The following is a 20357-nucleotide window of genomic DNA, read 5'->3' as shown; positions in this document are numbered from 1 at the left end:
TTGGGGTTATTATGGGATGGGAGGCACAGACAGGGTAGATCAGTAGGTTACACAGGATTCCCGGGTTTCCCACTCAGTAATGATGGTTCCCTCCCTTACAGGAATCGGATTGGCCCTGGCAGCGGCAGTAAAGGGGTACCGCTGTATCATTGTGATGCCGGAGAAGATGAGTATGGAGAAGGTGGGGGGCCATAAAGGCATTTCTGTGCCAGCTGTATGGGCACTGTGTGCAGGGGGTACAGTATGGCCACTCAGTGCCCATACTGTATAGTGTTAGGATGTGAGTGTGCTCTCACACATGTGAGTGTAGGATTGAGTGTGGGCGCTTATGCATTAGTATGAGAATGAGTGTGCTCTCACACATGTGAGTGTAGGATTGAGTGTGGGCGCTTATACATTAGTATGAGAATGAGTGTGCTCTCACACATGTGAGTGTAGGATTGAGTGTGGGCGCTTATACATTAGTATGAGAATGAGTGTGCTCTCACACATGTGAGTGTAAGATTGAGTGTGGGCGCTTATACATTAGTATGAGAATGAGTGTGCTCTCACACATGTGAGTGTAGGATTGAGTGTGGGCGCTTATACATTAGTATGAGAATGAGTGTGCTCTCACACATGTGAGTGTAAGATTGAGTGTGGGCGCTTATACATTAGTATGAGAATGAGTGTGCTCTCACACATGTGAGTGTAGGATTGAGTGTGGGCGCTTATACATTAGTATGAGAATGAGTGTGCTCTCACACATGTGAGTGTAAGATTGAGTGTGGGCGCTTATACATTAGTATGAGAATGAGTGTGCTCTCACACATGTGAGTGTAAGATTGAGTGTGGGCGCTTATACATTAGTATGAGAATGAGTGTGCTCTCACACATGTGAGTGTAGGATTGAGTGTGGGCGCTTATACATTAGTATGAGAATGAGTGTGCTCTCACACATGTGAGTGTAAGATTGAGTGTGGGCGCTTATACATTAGTATGAGAATGAGTGTGCTCTCACACATGTGAGTGTAGGATTGAGTGTGGGCGCTTATACATTAGTATGAGAATGAGTGTGCTCTCACACATGTGAGTGTAAGATTGAGTGTGGGCGCTTATACATTAGTATGAGAATGAGTGTGCTCTCACACATGTGAGTGTAGGATTGAGTGTGGGCGCTTATACATTAGTATGAGAATGAGTGTGCTCTCACACATGTGAGTGTAAGATTGAGTGTGGGCGCTTATACATTAGTATGAGAATGAGTGTTGCTCTCACACATGTGAGTGTAGGATTGAGTGTGGGCGCTTATACATTAGTATGAGAATGAGTGTGCTCTCACACATGTGAGTGTAAGATTGAGTGTGGGCGCTTATACATTAGTATGAGAATGAGTGTGCTCTCACACATGTGAGTGTAGGATTGAGTGTGAGCGCTTATACATTAGTATGAGAATGAGTGTGCTCTCACACATGTGAGTGTAAGATTGAGTGTGGGCGCTTATACATTAGTATGAGAATGAGTGTGCTCTCACACATGTGAGTGTAAGATTGAGTGTGGGCGCTTATACATTAGTATGAGAATGAGTGTGCTCTCACACATGTGAGTGTAAGATTGAGTGTGGGCGCTTATACATTAGTATGAGAATGAGTGTGCTCTCACACATGTGAGTGTAAGACTGAGTGTGGGCGCTTATACATTAGTATGAGAATGAGTGTGCTCTCACACATGTGAGTGTAGGATTGAGTGTGGGCGCTTATACATTAGTATGAGAATGAGTGTGCTCTCACACACGTGAGTGTAGGATTGAGTGTGGGCGCTTATACATTAGTATGAGAATGAGTGTGCTCTCACACATGTGAGTGTAGGATTGAGTGTGGGCGCTTATACATTAGTATGAGAATGAGTGTGCTCTCACACACGTGAGTGTAGGATTGAGTGTGGGCACTTATACATTAGTATGAGAATGAGTGTGCTCTCACACACGTGAGTGTAGGATTGAGTGTGGGCGCTTATACATTAGTATGAGAATGAGTGTGCTCTCACACACATGAGTGTAAGATTGAGTGTGGGCGCTTATACATTAGTATGAGAATGAGTGTGCTCTCACACACGTGAGTGTAGGATTGAGTGTGGGCGCTTATGCCCAGAAGCCGTTTGCTGCCCGTAACAGTATGGCAGCTCCGCGTGGGAGGGGTTGCCACTTGCTGCAGGGTTCATACAAGCAGGCAGATGGAACATTAGTGGGGGGCTGAGAGGTGAGACCCCCAAGTAGCAGAGGAAAGAGGGGTGCATGTACCCCATGTTAGTGCGCAGAGCGGCCTGTACCACGTATCCCAGAATGCCACAGTGTCGGTCTCCACAGGTGGACGTGCTTCGTGCCCTCGGGGCTGAGATTGTTCGGACCCCCACAAACGCCCGCTTTGATTCGCCGGAGTCCCACGTGGGGGTTGCTTGGCGGCTGAAGAACGAGATCCCAAATTCCCATATTCTGGATCAGGTGAGGGGGCGGGAACAGTCTCACTGGGCCAATCAGGCGACTCGCTGGCATTTCTATCTTGATATCAAGTTGTGGCACTGACGGGCACTGCCCAGGGTTGGTAGGCAAAGTGTATTAAGGGAATTGCCAGAGACGGACAGAACAAGGGAAGGAAGGGAGAGGGGGTTGTTTATACACATCTCATTGTTGTAATAGAACTACAACAAAACAATGATCCAATCCTGCTTCATAAACAAGAAAATATGGATTTCATGTAAATTAAAATAACATGTATCCACTTTGTACAGGGAAGGGGGGGTTCCCATGTCGGGGGGGGTTCCCATGTCGGGGGGGGTTCCCATGTCGGGGGGCTAGAGAGCAGCTGTAACTATAAGTCTCTTCTATGTTTCAGTATCGGAATGCCAGTAACCCCCTCGCTCATTATGACAGTACAGCCGAGGAGATCCTCCAGCAGTGCGAGGGTTTGTATTGGGGGGCCAGGTGGTAGTTTGTGCGCTACAGTGTGGGGTAGTTAGTGGGTGGGTGCTACAGTGTGGGGGTAGTTAGTGGGTGCTACAGTGTGGGGGTAGTAAGTGGGGGGGCGCTACAGTGTGGGGGTAGTTAGTGGGTGCTACAGTGTGGGGGTAGTTAGTGGGGGGGCGCTACAGTGTGGGGTAGTTAGTGGGGGGGCGCTACAGTGTGGGGTAGTTAGTGGGGGGGCGCTACAGTGTGGGGTAGTTAGTGGGGGGGGCGCTACAGTGTGGAGTAGTTAGTGGTGCTACAGTGTGGGGGTAGTTAGTGGGGGGGGCGCTACAGTGTGGGGGTAGTTAGTGGGGGGCGCTACAGTGTGGGGTAGTTAGTGGGGGGGGCGCTACAGTGTGGGGTAGTTAGTGGGGGGGCGCTACAGTGTGGGAGTAGTTAGTGGGTGCTACAGTGTGGGGTAGTTAGTGGGGGGCGCTACAGTGTGGGGGTAGTTAGTGGGGGGCGCTACAGTGTGGGAGTAGTTAGTGGGGGGGCGCTACAGTGTGGGGTAGTTAGTGGGGGGGCGCTACAGTGTGGGGGTAGTTAGTGGGGGGGCGCTACAGTGTGGGAGTAGTTAGTGGGTGCTACAGTGTGGGGGTAGTTAGTGGGGGGGCGCTACAGTGTGGGGGTAGTTAGTGGGGGGGCGCTACAGTGTGGGGTAGTTAGTGGGGGCGCTACAGTGTGGAGTAGTTAGTGGGGGGCGCTACAGTGTGGGTAGTTAGTGGGGGCGCTACAGTGTGGGGGTAGTTAGTGGGGGGGCGCTACAGTGTGGGGTAGTTAGTGGGGGGCGCTACAGTGTGGGGTAGTTAGTGGGGGGCGCTACAGTGTGGGGTAAGTTAGTGGGGGGGCGCTACAGTGTGGGGTAGTTAGTGGGGGGCGCTACAGTGTGGGGTAGTTAGTGGGGGGGCGCTACAGTGTGGGGGTAGTTAGTGGGGGGGCGCTACAGTGTGGGGTAGTTAGGGCCTGGGGTGGGGGCGCTACAGTGTGGGGTAGTTAGTGGGGGGCGCTACAGTGTGGGGTAGTTAGTGGGGGGGCGCTACAGTGTGGGGTAGTTAGTGGGTGGGTGCTACAGTGTGGGGTAGTTAGTGGGGGGCGCTACAGTGTGGGGTAGTAGTGGGTGGGCGCTACAGTGTGGAGTAGTTAGTGGGTGGGCGCTACAGTGTGGAGTAGTTAGTGGGGGGCGCTACAGTGTGGGGTAGTTAGTGGGGGGGCGCTACAGTGTGGGGTAGTTAGTGGGGGGCGCTACAGTGTGGAGTAGTTAGTGGGGGGGCGCTACAGTGTGGAGTAGTTAGTGGGGGGCGCTACAGTGTGGAGTAGTTAGTGGGGGGGCGCTACAGTGTGGGGTAGTTAGTGGGGGGGCGCTACAGTGTGGGGGTAGTTAGTGGGGGGGCGCTACAGTGTGGGGGTAGTTAGTGGGGGGCGCTACAGTGTGGAGTAGTTAGTGGGGGGGCGCTACAGTGTGGGGTAGTTAGTGGGGGGCGCTACAGTGTGGAGTAGTTAGTGGGGGGCGCTACAGTGTGGGGTAGTTAGTGGGGGGGCGCTACAGTGTGGGGTAGTTAGTGGGGGGGCGCTACAGTGTGGAGTAGTTAGTGGGGGGGCGCTACAGTGGGGTTGGGGGCGCTAGTGGGTAGTGGGTGGGGGCGCTACAGTGTGGGGTAGTTAGTGGGGGCGCTACAGTGTGGGGTAGTTAGTGGGGGGGCGCTACAGTGTGGGGGTAGTTAGTGGGGGGCGCTACAGTGTGGGGTAGTTAGTGGGGGGCGCTACAGTGTGGGGTAGTTAGTGGGGGGGCGCTACAGTGTGGGGTAGTTAGTGGGTGGGCGCTACAGAGTGGGGTAGTTAGTGGGGGGCGCTACAGTGTGGGGTAGTTAGTGGGGGCGCTACAGTGTGGGGTAAGTTAGTGGGGGGCGCTACAGTGTGGGGTAGTTAGTGGGGGGGCGCTACAGTGTGGGGTAGTTAGTGGGTGGGCGCTACAGAGTGGGGTAGTTAGTGGGGGCGCTACAGTGTGGGGTAGTTAGTGGGGGGGTGCTACAGTGTGGGGGTAGTTAGTGGGGGGGGTGCTACAGTGTGGGGGTAGTTAGTGGGGGGGTGCTACAGTGGTGGGGTAGTTAGTGGGGGGCGCTACAGTGTGGGGGTAGTTAGTGGGGGGGCCGCTACAGTGTGGGGTAGTTAGTGGGGGGGCGCTACAGTGTGGGGTAGTTAGTGGGTGGGTGCTACAGAGTGGGGTAGTTAGTGGGGGGCGCTACAGTGTGGGGTAGTTAGTGGGGGGGGCGCTACAGTGTGGGGTAGTTAGTGGGTGGGTGCTACAGTGTGGGGTAGTTAGTGGGGGGGCGCTACAGTGTGGGGGTTGTTAGGTTTATTTGCCCCCCAGTCCTGCCCTATATCTGCTCCATGTAGACTGGATATATATTCCCCTGTGGGCGGAGAGTTCAGGTACCCCTGTGGGCGGAGAGTTCAGATACCCCTGTGGGCGGAGAGTTCAGATACCCCTGTGGGCGGAGAGTTCAGATACCCCTGTGGGCGGGGAGTTCAGATACCCCTGTGGGCGGAGAGTTCAGATACCCCTGTGGGCGGAGAGTTCAGATACCCCTGTGGGCGGAGAGTTCAGATACCCCTGTGGGCGGGGAGTTCAGATACCCCTGTGGGCGGGGAGTTCAGATACCCCTGTGGGCGGAGAGTTCAGATACCCCTGTGGGCGGAGAGTTCAGATACCCCTGTGGGCGGAGAGTTCAGATACCCCTGTGGGCGGGGAGTTCAGATACCCCTGTGGGCGGGGAGTTCAGATACCCCTGTGGGCGGGGAGTTCAGATACCCCTGTGGGCGGGGGAGTTCAGATACCCCTGTGGGCGGGGAGTTCAGATACCCCTGTGGGCGGGGAGTTCAGATACCCCTGTGGGCGGGGAGTTCAGATACCCCTGTGGGCGGGGAGTTCAGATACCCCTGTGGGCGGGGAGTTCAGATACCCCTGTGGGCGGGGAGTTCAGATACCCCTTTGTGCCCCTGCAGGGCAGTTGGACATGTTGGTCGCCGGCGCTGGAACTGGAGGAACAATCACCGGTCTCGCTCGCAAACTTAAAGAGAAATGTCCCAACTGTAAGGTAAGTGGCTTAAATCCTTACTGGGGAGTCACACTGGGGGGGTTAAAGCTAATCTCTAGTTACAGTGGATATAGGGCAGCACTGGGGGGTAATTAGTCTGATGTTGCCCCTGGTTGGGGGTCGCTGGGGGCAATGTACTGCACTAATTACCTGTGGAACAGATTGGGGGCTGAATGGGGTTTAGGGCGGGGGGCACTGACAGTAGATGAGCCCCAGGAATATAATATAGGGGTTCATGTGACTGTGGCCCAGGTTGGGAACGATTGCCCCGTGTGTATAAAGTCTCTGATCTCTCTGCCCCTCAGATCGTGGGAGTGGATCCCGAAGGTTCTATCCTGGCGGAACCCGAGGAACTCAACCTGACGGATAAGACTGGGTACGAGGTCGAGGGGATCGGATACGACTTCATTCCTACTGTGCTGGATCGGACGGTAATGTGCTGGGGGGGGGGGGAATTCCCCCGGGGGGGGGAAGGAAATACTGTGGGAGTTGGGTAGTAAGGGAATACTGGGGGTGGGGTGGAGTAAGGGAATGCTGGGGGTGGAGTAAGGGAATACTGGGGGTGGAGTGGAGTAAGGGAATGCTGGGGGTGGAGTAAGGGAATGCTGGGGGTGGAGTAAGGGAATGCTGGGGGTGGAGTGGAGTAAGGGAATGCTGGGGGTGGAGTAAGGGAATGCTGGGGGTGGAGTGGAGTAAGAGAATGCTTACGGCGTAGTAAGGGAATGCTGGGGGTGGAGTGGAGTAAGAGAATGCTTACGGCGTAGTAAGGGAATGCTGGGGGTGGAGCGGAGTAAGAGAATGCTTAGGGTGGAGTAAGGGAATGCTGGGGGTGGAGTGGAGTAAGAGAATGCTTAGGGTGGAGTGGAGTAAGAGAATGCTTAGGGCGGAGTAAGGGAATGCTGGGGTGGAGCGGAGTAAGAGAATGCTTAGGGTGGAGTAAGGGAATGCTGGGGGTGGAGTGGAGTAAGAGAATGCTTAGGGCGGAGTAAGGGAATGCTGGGGGCGGAGTAAGGGAATGCTGGGGGCGGAGTGGAGTAAGAGAATGCTGGGGGCGGAGTAAGGGAATGCTGGGGGCGGAGTAAGGGAATGCTGGGGGCAGAGTAAGGGAATGCTGGGGGCGGAGTAAGGGAATGCTGGGGGTGGAGTGGAGTAAGGGAATGCTGGGGACGGAGTAAGGGAATGCTGGGGGCGGAGTGGAGTAAGGGAATGCTGGGGGCGGAGTAAGGGAATGCTGGGGGTGGAGTGGAGTAAGGGAATGCTGGGGGCGGAGTAAGGGAATACTGGGGGTGGAGTGGAGTAAGGAATGCTGGGGACGGAGTAAGGGAATGCTGGGGCGGAGTGGAGTAAGGGAATGCTGGGGCGGAGTAAGGGAATGCTGGGGGTGGAGTGGAGTAAGGGAATGCTGGGGACGGAGTAAGGGAATGCTGGGGGTGGAGCAGAGTAAGGGAATGCTGGGGGTGGAGTGGAGTAAGGGAATGCTGGGGGTGGGGCAGAGTAAGAGAATGCTGGGGGTGGAGCAGAGTAAGGGAATGCTGGGGGTGGAGTGGAGTAAGGGAATGCTGGGGGCAGAGTAAGGGAATGCTGGGGGCGGAGTAAGGGAATGCTGGGGGCGGAGTAAGGGAATGCTGGGGGCAGAGTAAGGGAATGCTGGGGGCAACATGTTTGATATTAAGGGGGCCGGTGCCATTTCTCGTACCCAGGTGGTGGATGAATGGTACAAGTCTAATGACGAGGAATCGTTCTTTATGTCGCGAGCGTTAATCCGAGAGGAGGGGCTGTTATGCGGTGAGCATTGGGGGGGGGGGGGGATATCATTAGCAGGGGGGGATTGGGGGGGGGGGGATTGTGCCATTGCAGGGGGGCAGTGCTTGCCTATGATGTGGGTACATATTGGGGCTGTGCCATTGCAGGGGGGCAGTGCTTGCCTATGATGTGGGTACATATTGGGCTGTGCCATTGCAGGGGGGCAGTGCTTACCTATGATGTGGGTACATATTGGGCTGTGCCATTGCAGGGGGCAGTGCTTACCTATGATGTGGGTACATATTGGGCTGTGCCATTGCAGGGGGGCAGTGCTTACCTATGATGTGGGTACATATTGGGCTGTGCCATTGCAGGGGGGCAGTGCTTACCTATGAAGTGGGTACATATTGGGCTGTGCCATTGCAGGGGGGCAGTGCTTACCTATGAAGTGGGTACATATTGGGCTGTGCCATTGCAGGGGGCAGTTCTGGCAGCGCCATGTCGGCGGCAGTAAAAGCGGCCAAGGAACTGAGCGAGGGGCAACGCTGCGTGGTGATCCTGCCCGACTCTGTACGGAATTACATGTGAGTTATAAACCTGGGGGGTATTTAGTATCTTGGGACTGTTCTAGGGCACCCTCCAGTCATTCCTACCCCTGCCTTGTTGCTAGGGACACTTAGCCTACCAATCAGCTCTGTGTAGGATCACATTACTTGCCAATTGCCCTACAGTGTCCTGCCAGGGGGGTATGTGCTCAAATCTTCCTGAAGAGACTCCCAGAGTGCACTGGGGCCCATGTTTATATGAACTGATGGGGAGGGCAGGTTTGTACATAACGAGGAAGTTTCTTTCCATTCAGTTTTACCCCTAATCCATCAACTTGGTCTATTCCATGACTTACCTGCACTCTTCCCTCTCAGCTACATACCCCGGAGTTACCTGCACTCTTCCCTCTCGGCTACATACCCCGGAGTTACCTGCACTCTTCCCTCTCGGCTACATACCCCGGAGTTACCTGCACTCTTCCCTCTCGGCTACATACCCCGGAGTTACCTGCACTCTTCCCTCTCGGCTACATACCCCGGGGTTACCTGCACTCTTCCCTCTCGGCTACATACCCCGGGGTTACCTGCACTCTTCCCTCTCGGCTACATACCCCGGAGTTACCTGCACTCTTCCCTCTCGGCTACATACCCGGGGTTACCTGCACTCTTCCCTCTCGGCTACATACCCCGGGGTTACCTGCACTCTTCCCTCTCGGCTACATACCCCGGGGTTACCTGCACTCTTCCCTCTCGGCTACATACCCCGGGGTTACCTGCACTCTTCCCTCTCGGCTACATACCCCGGGGTTACCTGCACTCTTCCCTCTCGGCTACATACCCCGGGGTTACCTGCACTCTTCCCTCTCGGCTACATACCCCGGAGTTACCTGCACTCTTCCCTCTCGGCTACATACCCCGGAGTTACCTGCACTCTTCCCTCTCGGCTACATACCCCGGGGTTACCTGCACTCTTCCCTCTCGGCTACATACCCCGGAGTTACCTGCACTCTTCCCTCTCGGCTACATACCCCGGAGTTACCTGCACTCTTCCCTCTCGGCTACATACCCCGGAGTTGCCTGCACTCTTTCCTCTCGGCTACATACCCCGGGGTTGCCTGCACACTTCCCTCTCGGCTACATACCCCGGAGTTACCTGCACTCTTCCCTCTCGGCTACATACCCCGGAGTTACCTGCACTCTTCCCTCTCGGCTACATACCCCGGAGTTACCTGCACTCTTCCCTCTCGGCTACATACCCCGGAGTTACCTGCACTCTTCCCTCTCGGCTACATACCCCGGGGTTACCTGCACTCTTCCCTCTCGGCTACATACCCCGGAGTTACCTGCACTCTTCCCTCTCGGCTACATACCCCGGAGTTACCTGCACTCTTCCCTCTCGGCTACATACCCCGGAGTTGCCTGCACTCTTCCCTCTCGGCTACATACCCCGGAGTTACCTGCACTCTTCCCTCTCTGTCTGCACTCTCGGCTACATGGGCATCGCCAGGAAGGCCACAGTTATAGCTTCCCCTTTAACCACAGACAGTCTGGCCCCCCCGTTCCTGCCTGGGTGGGTTCATCCTCTTCCCCTGGTTGGTGCCAGTCTGTGCCCAATCGCCATGCTAGTACCAGTATTGGTGCTACTGTGAGACTGCTCTGCCGCAGCATCTCCCGGTGAGGGGGTCACTCACGTGCATCTCGCTGTCTCTCTCAGGTCCAAGTTCCTCAGTGACAAGTGGATGACCCAGAAGCAGTTCCTGAAGGTGGAGGAGCTGGAGGAGAGGAAACCTTGGTAAGAGTTGGAGCCTCTCGCTCAGCCCAGTCGTTGGGCACTTGCCCCAATTCACTCCTTTCCATGTCGCTTTCTGCACCAGGTGGTGGAACCTGAAGGTCTCGTCTCTGTCTCTCTCCGCTCCCCTGACCGTCCTGCCGACAGTGAGCTGCGGCCAAACCATCCAGCTGCTGCGAGACAAGGGCTTCGACCAGGTGCCCATCGTGTCCGAGACCGGGTGAGTCACATTTACGGTCTATTTATCTGCCCCTCTCTGCTCTCACATCCCCGTACCCTGTAGTCTCTGCTAGTGACACTTAGCGCTGTATCCAGCTGAGCCTGTCCCAGGGAGCTTACAGGTCTGGAGGCCAAAGAGACCATCCCAAGGCCATCAGATATATACCAGTCCCCTTATAACACGTCGGTGCCATTAGTACAGTTTGGGCCTAGGGGGGACTGACCCATAAACACGTCGGTGCCATTAGTACAGTTTGGGCCTAGGGGGGACTGACCCATAAACACGTCGGTGCCATTAGTACAGTTTGGGCCTAGGGGGGACTGACCCATAAACACGTCGGTGCCATTAGTACAGTTTGGGCCTAGGGGGGACCGACCCATAAACACGTTGGTGCCATTAGTACAGTTTGGGCCTAGGGGGGACCGACCCATAACCCTCAGAGCTCATATTGCCTTTCCCATACAGGCTGGTTCTGGGGATGGTGACGCTGGGGAACATGCTCTCCTCGGTTCTTGCTGGGAAAGTGAAACCATCAGATCCGGTCACTAAAGTCATCTACAAGCAGTTCTCCCAGGTTGGTTGTGTCGGTGCAGTTGGGAATTTCTTTGTTATAAGGGAGGCTCTTGGGAACTTTCTACTTAAGCTTAACCTTAGTTATTCTGTATCCATAGGCTTAGCCTTTCCATGGAATTCATTCCTAGGTTTAACCCTCCCAGTTATTCTGTATCCATAGGCTGAGCCTTTCCATGGAATTCATTCCTAGGTTTAATCCTCCCAGTTATTCTGTATCCATAGGCTGAGCCTTTCCATGGAATTCTAAGGTTTAACCCTCCCAGTTATTCTTTATCCATAGGCTGAGCCTTTCCATGGAATTCATTCCTAGGTTTAATCCTCCCAGTTATTCTGTATCCATAGGCTGAGCCTTTCCATGGAATTCTAAGGTTTAATCCTCCCAGTTATTCTGTATCCATAGGCTGAGCCTTTCCATGGAATTCATTCCTAGGTTTAATCCTCCCAGTTATTCTGTATCCATAGGCTGAGCCTTTCCATGGAATTCATTCCTAGGTTTAACCCTCCCAGTTATTCTGTATCCATAGGCTGAGCCTTTCCATGGAATTCATTCCTAGGTTTAATCCTCCGTTATTCTGTATCCATAGGCTGAGCCTTTCCATGGAATTCATTCCTAGGTTTAATCCTCCCAGTTATTCTGTATCCATAGGCTGAGCCTTTCCATGGAATTCATTCCTAGGTTTAATCCTCCCAGTTATTCTGTATCCATAGGCTGAGCCTTTCCATGGAATTCATTCCTAGGTTTAATCCTCCCAGTTATTCTGTATCCATAGGCTGAGCCTTTCCATGGAATTCTAAGGTTTAATCCTCCCAGTTATTCTGTATCCATAGGCTGAGCCTTTCCATGGAATTCTAAGGTTTAATCCTCCCAGTTATTCTGTATCCATAGGCTGAGCCTTTCCATGGAATTCTAAGGTTTAATCCTCCCAGTTATTCTGTATCCATAGGCTGAGCCTTTCCATGGAATTCTAAGGTTTAATCCTCCCAGTTATTCTGTATCCATAGGCTGAGCCTTTCCATGGAATTCATTCCTAGGTTTAATCCTCCCAGTTATTCTGTATCCATAGGCTGAGCCTTTCCATGGAATTCATTCCTAGGTTTAATCCTCCCAGTTATTCTGTATCCATAGGCTGAGCCTTTCCATGGAATTCTAAGGTTTAACCCTCCCAGTTATTCTGTATCCATAGGCTGAGCCTTTCCATGGAATTCTAAGGTTTAATCCTCCCAGTTATTCTGTATCCATAGGCTGAGCCTTTCCATGGAATTCTAAGGTTTAATCCTCCCAGTTATTCTGTATCCATAGGCTGAGCCTTTCCATGGAATTCTTTCCTAGGTTTAATCCTCCCAGTTATTCTGTATCCATAGGCTGAGCTGTTCCATGGAATTCTAAGGTTTAACCCTCCCAGTTATTCTGTATCCATAGGCTGAGACTTTCCATGGAATTCTTTCCTAGGTTTAATCCTCCCAGTTATTCTGTATCCATAGGCTGAGCCTTTCCATGGAATTCTAAGGTTTAATCCTCCCAGTTATTCTGTATCCATAGGCTGAGCCTTTCCATGGAATTCTTTCCTAGGTTTAATCCTCCCAGTTATTCTGTATCCATAGGCTGAGCCTTTCCATGGAATTCTAAGGTTTAATGCTCCCAGTTATTCTGTATCCATAGGCTGAGCCTTTCCATGGAATTCATTCCTAGGTTTAACCCTCCCAGTTATTCTGTATCTATAGGCTGAGCCTTTCCATGGAATTCTTTCCTAGGTTTAATGCTCCCAGTTATTCTGTATCCATAGGCTGAGCCTTTCCATGGAATTCTTTCCTAGGTTTAATCCTCCCAGTTATTCTGTATCCATAGGCTGAGCCTTTCCATGGAATTCTTTCCTAGGTTTAATCCTCCCAGTTATTCTGTATCCATAGGCTGAGCCTTTCCATGGAATTCATTCCTAGGTTTAATCCTCCCAGTTATTCTGTATCCATAGGCTGAGCCTTTCCATGGAATTCTAAGGTTTAATCCTCCCAGTTATTCTGTATCCATAGGCTGAGGCTTTCCATGTTGCCAGTTATATTGTGCCCGACACTTGTGGGTAGACATGGGATATGTAGTTGACTCCGCCTCCCAGGTTACTGACGTCTCATTGGTTGCAGGTGAATCTGAAGGACAACCTCGGAAAGCTTTCCCGCATTCTGGAGACGGATCATTTTGCTTTAGTTCTTCACGAGCAGATTCAGTGTAAGATTCCGAGTTGGTAGATCTTCCCTAATCCCTGTCTAATGCCCTGCACTCCTGCCTCTCTCCTACCTTCTGCCCTTTTATCACTCTACCTGCCCCGCCATTTTCCTTTCTGCACACCCCAGTATACGGCCAGTATAGCCCCCTCCTTCCCCTTTACTTATCCGCTCCATCTGTTGCTCCTTCTATCCCCGGCTGGTACCAAAGTTGCTCCTTCTATCCCCGGCTGGTACCAAAGTTGCTCCTTCTATCCCCGGCTGGTACCAAAGTTGCTCCTTCTATCCCCTGTTGGTACCAAAGTTGCTCCTTCTATCCCCTGCTGGTACCAAAGTTGCTCTTTCTATCCCCGGCTGGTACCAAAGTTGCTCCTTCTATCCCCTGCTGGTACCAAAGTTGCTCCTTCTATCCCCTGCTGGTACCAAAGTTGCTCCTTCTATCCCCGGCTGGTACCAAAGTTGCTCCTTCTATCCCCTGCTGGTACCAAAGTTGCTCCTTCTATCCCCTGCTGGTACCAAAGTTGCTCCTTCTATCCCCGGCTGGTACCAAAGTTGCTCCTTCTATCCCCGGCTGGTACCAAAGTTGCTCCTTCTATCCCCTGCTGGTACCAAAGTTGCTCCTTCTATCCCCGGCTGGTACCAAAGTTGCTCCTTCTATCCCCTGCTGGTACCAAAGTTGCTCCTTCTATCCCCGGCTGGTACCAAAGTTGCTCCTTCTATCCCCTGCTGGTACCAAAGTTGCTCCTTCTATCCCCGGCTGGTACCAAAGTTGCTCCTTCTATCCCCGGCTGGTACCAAAGTTGCTCTTTCTATCCCCGGCTGGTACCAAAGTTGCTCTTTCTATCCCCGGCTGGTACCAAAGTTGCTCTTTCTCAGCAGATCACAGCGACGGCTCGTCCAGTAAGAAGCAGATGGTTTTTGGGGTGGTGACCGCCATCGATCTGCTGAATTTCATTACCAGAGAGCGGGAGCGGCGCGTGAGTGAATCCGGGGAGAAGGATCTGGTGGAACGAGTCCGGCACTTCAGTGCATCGTAATGTGGAGGGGAACGTCCCCCTCGTTATGTACAATCAGCCTTTCTTTCTGTGCTGCCCATCTTTTTGTCTCCTCCCACCTGCTGTTACCTGCTGTTACCTGTCAGACCGTAGGTCAGTTTTAATTGGCTGTTACATAATTGATTTTGCCACTCAACTGCACTTCATAAATTAAAGGTCATTGTGCATAGAACACCTGAGTCTGAGCTTTTGTGGGTAATTAGCCTCGCTTATCTGCCCCAGGGGGTTCATAGCGGCACTCTGGGGGTATTAGGAAGTTTTGCCATGCTCATCTGCCCCAGGAGCAATCTCAGAATACGTACAGGAGGTGTGTCCCTTGTTTGCTGTCTTGTAACACTCGTCCCCCACAAGGTTTAACACAAGTTTAAGGGCGAAGACACACGGGCCGATTAGTTGGCGCAGCTTTTAATGAAGACAGTCGTGGCAACTGTTCGCCCATAGACTATAATGGCCGTAGCGGCGACTGTTTGCGCTTGTATTTTCGCTGCGTGGATTAGTGGCCGCGACTTTTCAAAATGTCTCTGCGACTCATCGGCCCCGTGTGGCTTCGCCCTTAAGCCTCACTCAGTTTCCATCCATTACAGTCTGAGGGGCAGTATATTGGGTTGTTTCAGAGGGATATCGAGCGACTGATTGGATGTAACAAAAGTAGATCTAAATCCACTAATCTTACTGTAGGTGACTACAGAGCGGTGCAATCACTTAGTAAATATAAAAAAATTGTTAGAAAACATGCAGATAAGGGGGAGCAGTAGTAGGGTTGGATCCTGTGTGTATGAGAATGGGGGTTTGAGACAATTACTGGGTGAGAATCGGACACTCCCTCGGATCCCACCTCTGTTTCCCAGAAGGAATTGAGACATTTGCTCCATACGGGTTTGCCCAATGGGGTGTAATCTGAATTGGTGTGAAACCAATAGTCCCTATATTCCATCATTGAATTAGGGTCTCTCACAGTATATGGATAAGCTATTGATGCCCCTAGTGAGGGTCTCTCCCAGTATATGGATAAGCTATTGATGCCCCTAGTGAGGGTCTCTCCCAGTATATGGATAAGCTATTGATGCCCCTAGTGAGGGTCTCTCCCAGTATATGGATAAGCTATTGATGCCCCTAGTGAGGGTCTCTCCCAGTATATGGATAAGCTATTGATGCCCCTAGTGAGGGTCTCTCCCAGTATATGGATAAGCTATTGATGCCCCTAGTGAGGGTCTCTCGCAGTATATGGATAAGCTATTGATGCCCCCAGTGAGGGTCTCTCGCAGTATATGGATAAGCTATTGATGCCCCCAGTGAGGGTCTCTCGCAGTATATGGATAAGCTATTGATGCCCCCAGTGAGGGTCTCTCGCAGTATATGGATAAGCTATTGATGCCCCCAGTGAGGGTCTCTCGCAGTATATGGATAAGCTATTGATGCCCCCAGTGGGGTCCCCAGTATTGGAAGCTTGATGCCCCAGTGAGGGTCTCATCGCAGTAATATGGGTAAGCTATTGATGCCCCAGTGAGGGGTCTCTCGCAGTATATGGATAAGCTATTTGATGGCCCCCAGTTGAGGGTCCTCGGCAGTAATATGAGATAAGCTATTGATGCCCCCACGTGAGGGTCTCTCGCAGTATATGGATAAGCTATTGATGCCCCAGTGAGGGTCTCTGCGGCAGTATAATGGATAGCTATTGATGCCCAGTGAAGGGTCTCTCCGGCAGTAATATGGGATAAGCTAGTTGATGCCCCAGTGAGGGTCTCTCGCAGTATATGATAAGCCTATTGATGCCCCAGTGAGGGTCTCTCGCAGTATATGGCTAAGCTATTGATGCCCCCAGTGAGGGGTCTCTCGCGTATATGGATAAGCTATTGATGCCCCCAGTGAGGGTCTCTCGCAGTATATGGATAAGCTATTGATGCCCCAGTGAGGGTCTCTCGCAGTATATGGATAAGCTATTGATGCCCCCAGTGAGGGTCTCTCGCAGTATATGGATAAGCTATTGATGCCCCAGTGAGGGTCTCTCGCAGTATATGGATAAGCTATTGATGCCCCCAGTGAGGGTCTCTCGCAGTATATGGATAAGCTATTGATGCCCCCAGTGAGGGTCTCTCGCAGTATATGGATAAGCTATTGATGCCCCCAGTGAGGGTCTCTCGCAGTATATGGATAAGCTATTGATGCCCCCAGTGAGGGTCTCTCGCAGTATATGGATAAGCTATTGATGCCCCAGTGAGGGTCTCTCGCAGTATATGGATAAGCTATTGATGCCCCCAGTGAGGGTCTCTCGCAGTATATGGATAAGCTATTGATGCCCCCAGTGAGGGTCTCTCGCAGTATATGGATAAGCTATTGATGCCCCCAGTGAGGGTCTCTCGCAGTATATGGATAAGCTATTGATGCCCCCAGTGAGGGTCTCTCGCAGTATATGGATAAGCTATTGATGCCCCCAGTGAGGGTCTCTCGCAGTATATGGATAAGCTATTGATGCCCCCAGTGAGGGTCTCTCGCAGTATATGGATAAGCTATTGATGCCCCAGTGAGGTCTCTCGCAGTATATGGATAAGCTATTGATGCCCCAGTGAGGGTCTCTCGCAGTATATGGATAAGCTATTGATGCCCCCAGTGAGGGTCTCTCGCAGTATATGGATAAGCTATTGATGCCCCCAGTGAGGGTCTCTCGCAGTATATGGATAAGCTATTGATGCCCCCAGTGAGGGTCTCTCGCAGTATATGGATAAGCTATTGATGCCCCCAGTGAGGGTCTCTCGCAGTATATGGATAAGCTATTGATGCCCCCAGTGAGGGTCTCTCGCAGTATATGGATAAGCTATTGATGCCCCCAGTGAGGGTCTCTCGCAGTATATGGATAAGCTATTGATGCCCCAGTGAGGGTCTCTCGCAGTATATGGATAAGCTATTGATGCCCCCAGTGAGGGTCTCTCGCAGTATATGGATAAGCTATTGATGCCCCCAGTGAGGGTCTCTCGCAGTATATGGATAAGCTATTGATGCCCCCAGTGAGGGTCTCTCGCAGTATATGGATAAGCTATTGATGCCCCCAGTGAGGGTCTCTCGCAGTATATGGATAAGCTATTGATGCCCCCAGTGAGGGTCTCTCGCAGTATATGGATAAGCTATTGATGCCCCCAGTGAGGGTCTCTCGCAGTATATGGATAAGCTATTGATGCCCCCAGTGAGGGTCTCTCGCAGTATATGGATAAGCTATTGATGCCCCCAGTGAGGGTCTCTCGCAGTATATGGATAAGCTATTGATGCCCCCAGTGAGGGTCTCTCGCAGTATATGGATAAGCTATTGATGCCCCCAGTGAGGGTCTCTCGCAGTATATGGTAAGCTATTGATGCCCCAGTGAGGGTCTCTCGCAGTATATGGATAAGCTATTGATGCCCCCAGTGAGGGTCTCTCGCAGTATATGGATAAGCTATTGATGCCCCCAGTGAGGGTCTCTCGCAGTATATGGATAAGCTATTGATGCCCCCAGTGAGGGTCTCTCGCAGTATATGGATAAGCTATTGATGCCCCAGTGAGGGTCTCTCGCAGTATATGGATAAGCTATTGATGCCCCCAGTGAGGGTCTCTCGCAGTATATGGATAAGCTATTGATGCCCCCAGTGAGGGTCTCTCGCAGTATATGGATAAGCTATTGATGCCCCCAGTGAGGGTCTCTCGCAGTATATGGATAAGCTATTGATGCCCCCAGTGAGGGTCTCTCGCAGTATATGGATAAGCTATTGATGCCCCCAGTGAGGGTCTCTCGCAGTATATGGATAAGCTATTGATGCCCCAGTGAGGGTCTCTCGCAGTATATGGATAAGCTATTGATGCCCCCAGTGAGGGTCTCTCGCAGTATATGGATAAGCTATTGATGCCCCCAGTGAGGGTCTCTCGCAGTATATGGATAAGCTATTGATGCCCCAGTGAGGGTCTCTCGCAGTATATGGATAAGCTATTGATGCCCCCAGTGAGGGTCTCTCGCAGTATATGGATAAGCTATTGATGCCCCCAGTGAGGGTCTCTCGCAGTATATGGATAAGCTATTGATGCCCCCAGTGAGGGTCTCTCGCAGTATATGGATAAGCTATTGATGCCCCCAGTGAGGGTCTCTCGCAGTATATGGATAAGCTATTGATGCCCCAGTGAGGGTCTCTCGCAGTATATGGATAAGCTATTGATGCCCCCAGTGAGGGTCTCTCGCAGTATATGGATAAGCTATTGATGCCCCAGTGAGGGTCTCTCGCAGTATATGGATAAGCTATTGATGCCCCCAGTGAGGGTCTCTCGCAGTATATGGATAAGCTATTGATGCCCCCAGTGAGGGTCTCTCGCAGTATATGGATAAGCTATTGATGCCCCAGTGAGGGTCTCTCGCAGTATATGGATAAGCTATTGATGCCCCCAGTGAGGGTCTCTCGCAGTATATGGATAAGCTATTGATGCCCCCAGTGAGGGTCTCTCGCAGTATATGGATAAGCTATTGATGCCCCCAGTGAGGGTCTCTCGCAGTATATGGATAAGCTATTGATGCCCCCAGTGAGGGTCTCTCGCAGTATATGGATAAGCTATTGATGCCCCCAGTGAGGGTCTCTCGCAGTATATGGATAAGCTATTGATGCCCCCAGTGAGGGTCTCTCGCAGTATATGGATAAGCTATTGATGCCCCCAGTGAGGGTCTCTCGCAGTATATGGATAAGCTATTGATGCCCCCAGTGAGGGTCTCTCGCAGTATATGGATAAGCTATTGATGCCCCAGTGAGGGTCTCTCGCAGTATATGGATAAGCTATTGATGCCCCCAGTGAGGGTCTCTCGCAGTATATGGATAAGCTATTGATGCCCCCAGTGAGGGTCTCTCGCAGTATATGGATAAGCTATTGATGCCCCAGTGAGGTCTCTCGCAGTTATGGATAGTATTGATCCCCCAGTGAGGGTCTCTCGCAGTATATGGATAAGCTATTGATGCCCCCAGTGAGGGTCTCTCGCAGTATATGGATAAGCTATTGATGCCCCCAGTGAGGGTCTCTCGCAGTATATGGATAAGCTATTGATGCCCCCAGTGAGGGTCTCTCGCAGTATATGGATAAGCTATTGATGCCCCAGTGAGGGTCTCTCGCAGTATATGGATAAGCTATTGATGCCCCCAGTGAGGGTCTCTCGCAGTATATGGATAAGCTATTGATGCCCCCAGTGAGGGTCTCTCGCAGTATATGGATAAGCTATTGATGCCCCCAGTGAGGGTCTCTCGCAGTATATGGATAAGCTATTGATGCCCCCAGTGAGGGTCTCTCGCAGTATATGGATAAGCTATTGATGCCCCCAGTGAGGGTCTCTCGCAGTATATGGATAAGCTATTGATGCCCCCAGTGAGGGTCTCTCGCAGTATATGGATAAGCTATTGATGCCCCCAGTGAGGGTCTCTCGCAGTATATGGATAAGCTATTGATGCCCCCAGTGAGGGTCTCTCGCAGTATATGGATAAGCTATTGATGCCCCCAGTGAGGGTCTCTCGCAGTATATGGATAAGCTATTGATGCCCCCAGTGAGGGTCTCTCGCAGTATATGGATAAGCTATTGATGCCCCCAGTGAGGGTCTCTCGCAGTATATGGATAAGCTATTGATGCCCCCAGTGAGGGTCTCTCGCAGTATATGGATAAGCTATTGATGCCCCCAGTGAGGGTCTCTCGCAGTATATGGATAAGCTATTGATGCCCCCAGTGAGGGTCTCTCGCAGTATATGGATAAGCTATTGATGCCCCCAGTGAGGGTCTCTCGCAGTATATGGATAAGCTATTGATGCCCCCAGTGAGGGTCTCTCGCAGTATATGGATAAGCTATTGATGCCCCCAGTGAGGGTCTCTCGCAGTATATGGATAAGCTATTGATGCCCCCAGTGAGGGTCTCTCGCAGTATATGGATAAGCTATTGATGCCCCCAGTGAGGGTCTCTCGCAGTATATGGATAAGCTATTGATGCCCCCAGTGAGGGTCTCTCGCAGTATATGGATAAGCTATTGATGCCCCCAGTGAGGGTCTCTCGCAGTATATGGATAAGCTATTGATGCCCCCAGTGAGGGTCTCTCGCAGTATATGGATAAGCTATTGATGCCCCCAGTGAGGGTCTCTCGCAGTATATGGATAAGC

The 20357-nt window shown here is 52.0% G+C and overlaps 1 protein-coding gene across 3 annotated transcripts in view; it reads left to right on the top strand.

Moving 5' to 3' along the window:
• cbs (cystathionine-beta-synthase) overlaps positions 1–14389 on the top strand; it is a 29626-nt gene extending 15237 nt beyond the window's left edge. For 2 of the 3 annotated variants that reach the window (XM_031895906.1, NM_001008170.1), the window contains exons 5-16: positions 102–181; positions 2345–2479; positions 2871–2940; positions 5984–6075; positions 6381–6506; positions 7776–7860; positions 8297–8402; positions 10078–10155; positions 10238–10372; positions 10838–10946; positions 13082–13166; positions 14042–14389. In XM_031895906.1, coding sequence (XP_031751766.1) covers positions 102–181; positions 2345–2479; positions 2871–2940; positions 5984–6075; positions 6381–6506; positions 7776–7860; positions 8297–8402; positions 10078–10155; positions 10238–10372; positions 10838–10946; positions 13082–13166; positions 14042–14199 — 1259 coding nt within the window. In that variant the 3' untranslated portion in view covers positions 14200–14389. Of the gene's footprint in view, positions 1–101; positions 182–2344; positions 2480–2870; positions 2941–5983; positions 6076–6380; positions 6507–7775; positions 7861–8296; positions 8403–10077; positions 10156–10237; positions 10373–10837; positions 10947–13081; positions 13167–14038 lie in introns of all 3 variants that reach the window. The other variant, XM_031895905.1, reaches the window with a different exon arrangement.
• Positions 14390–20357: the final 5968 nt, after the last annotated feature.

This window comes from Xenopus tropicalis, chromosome 2, assembly GCF_000004195.4.
Source record: "Xenopus tropicalis strain Nigerian chromosome 2, UCB_Xtro_10.0, whole genome shotgun sequence".
Taxonomy (NCBI): domain Eukaryota; kingdom Metazoa; phylum Chordata; class Amphibia; order Anura; family Pipidae; genus Xenopus; species Xenopus tropicalis.
This window is presented reverse-complemented; position numbering and strand designations above follow the sequence as displayed.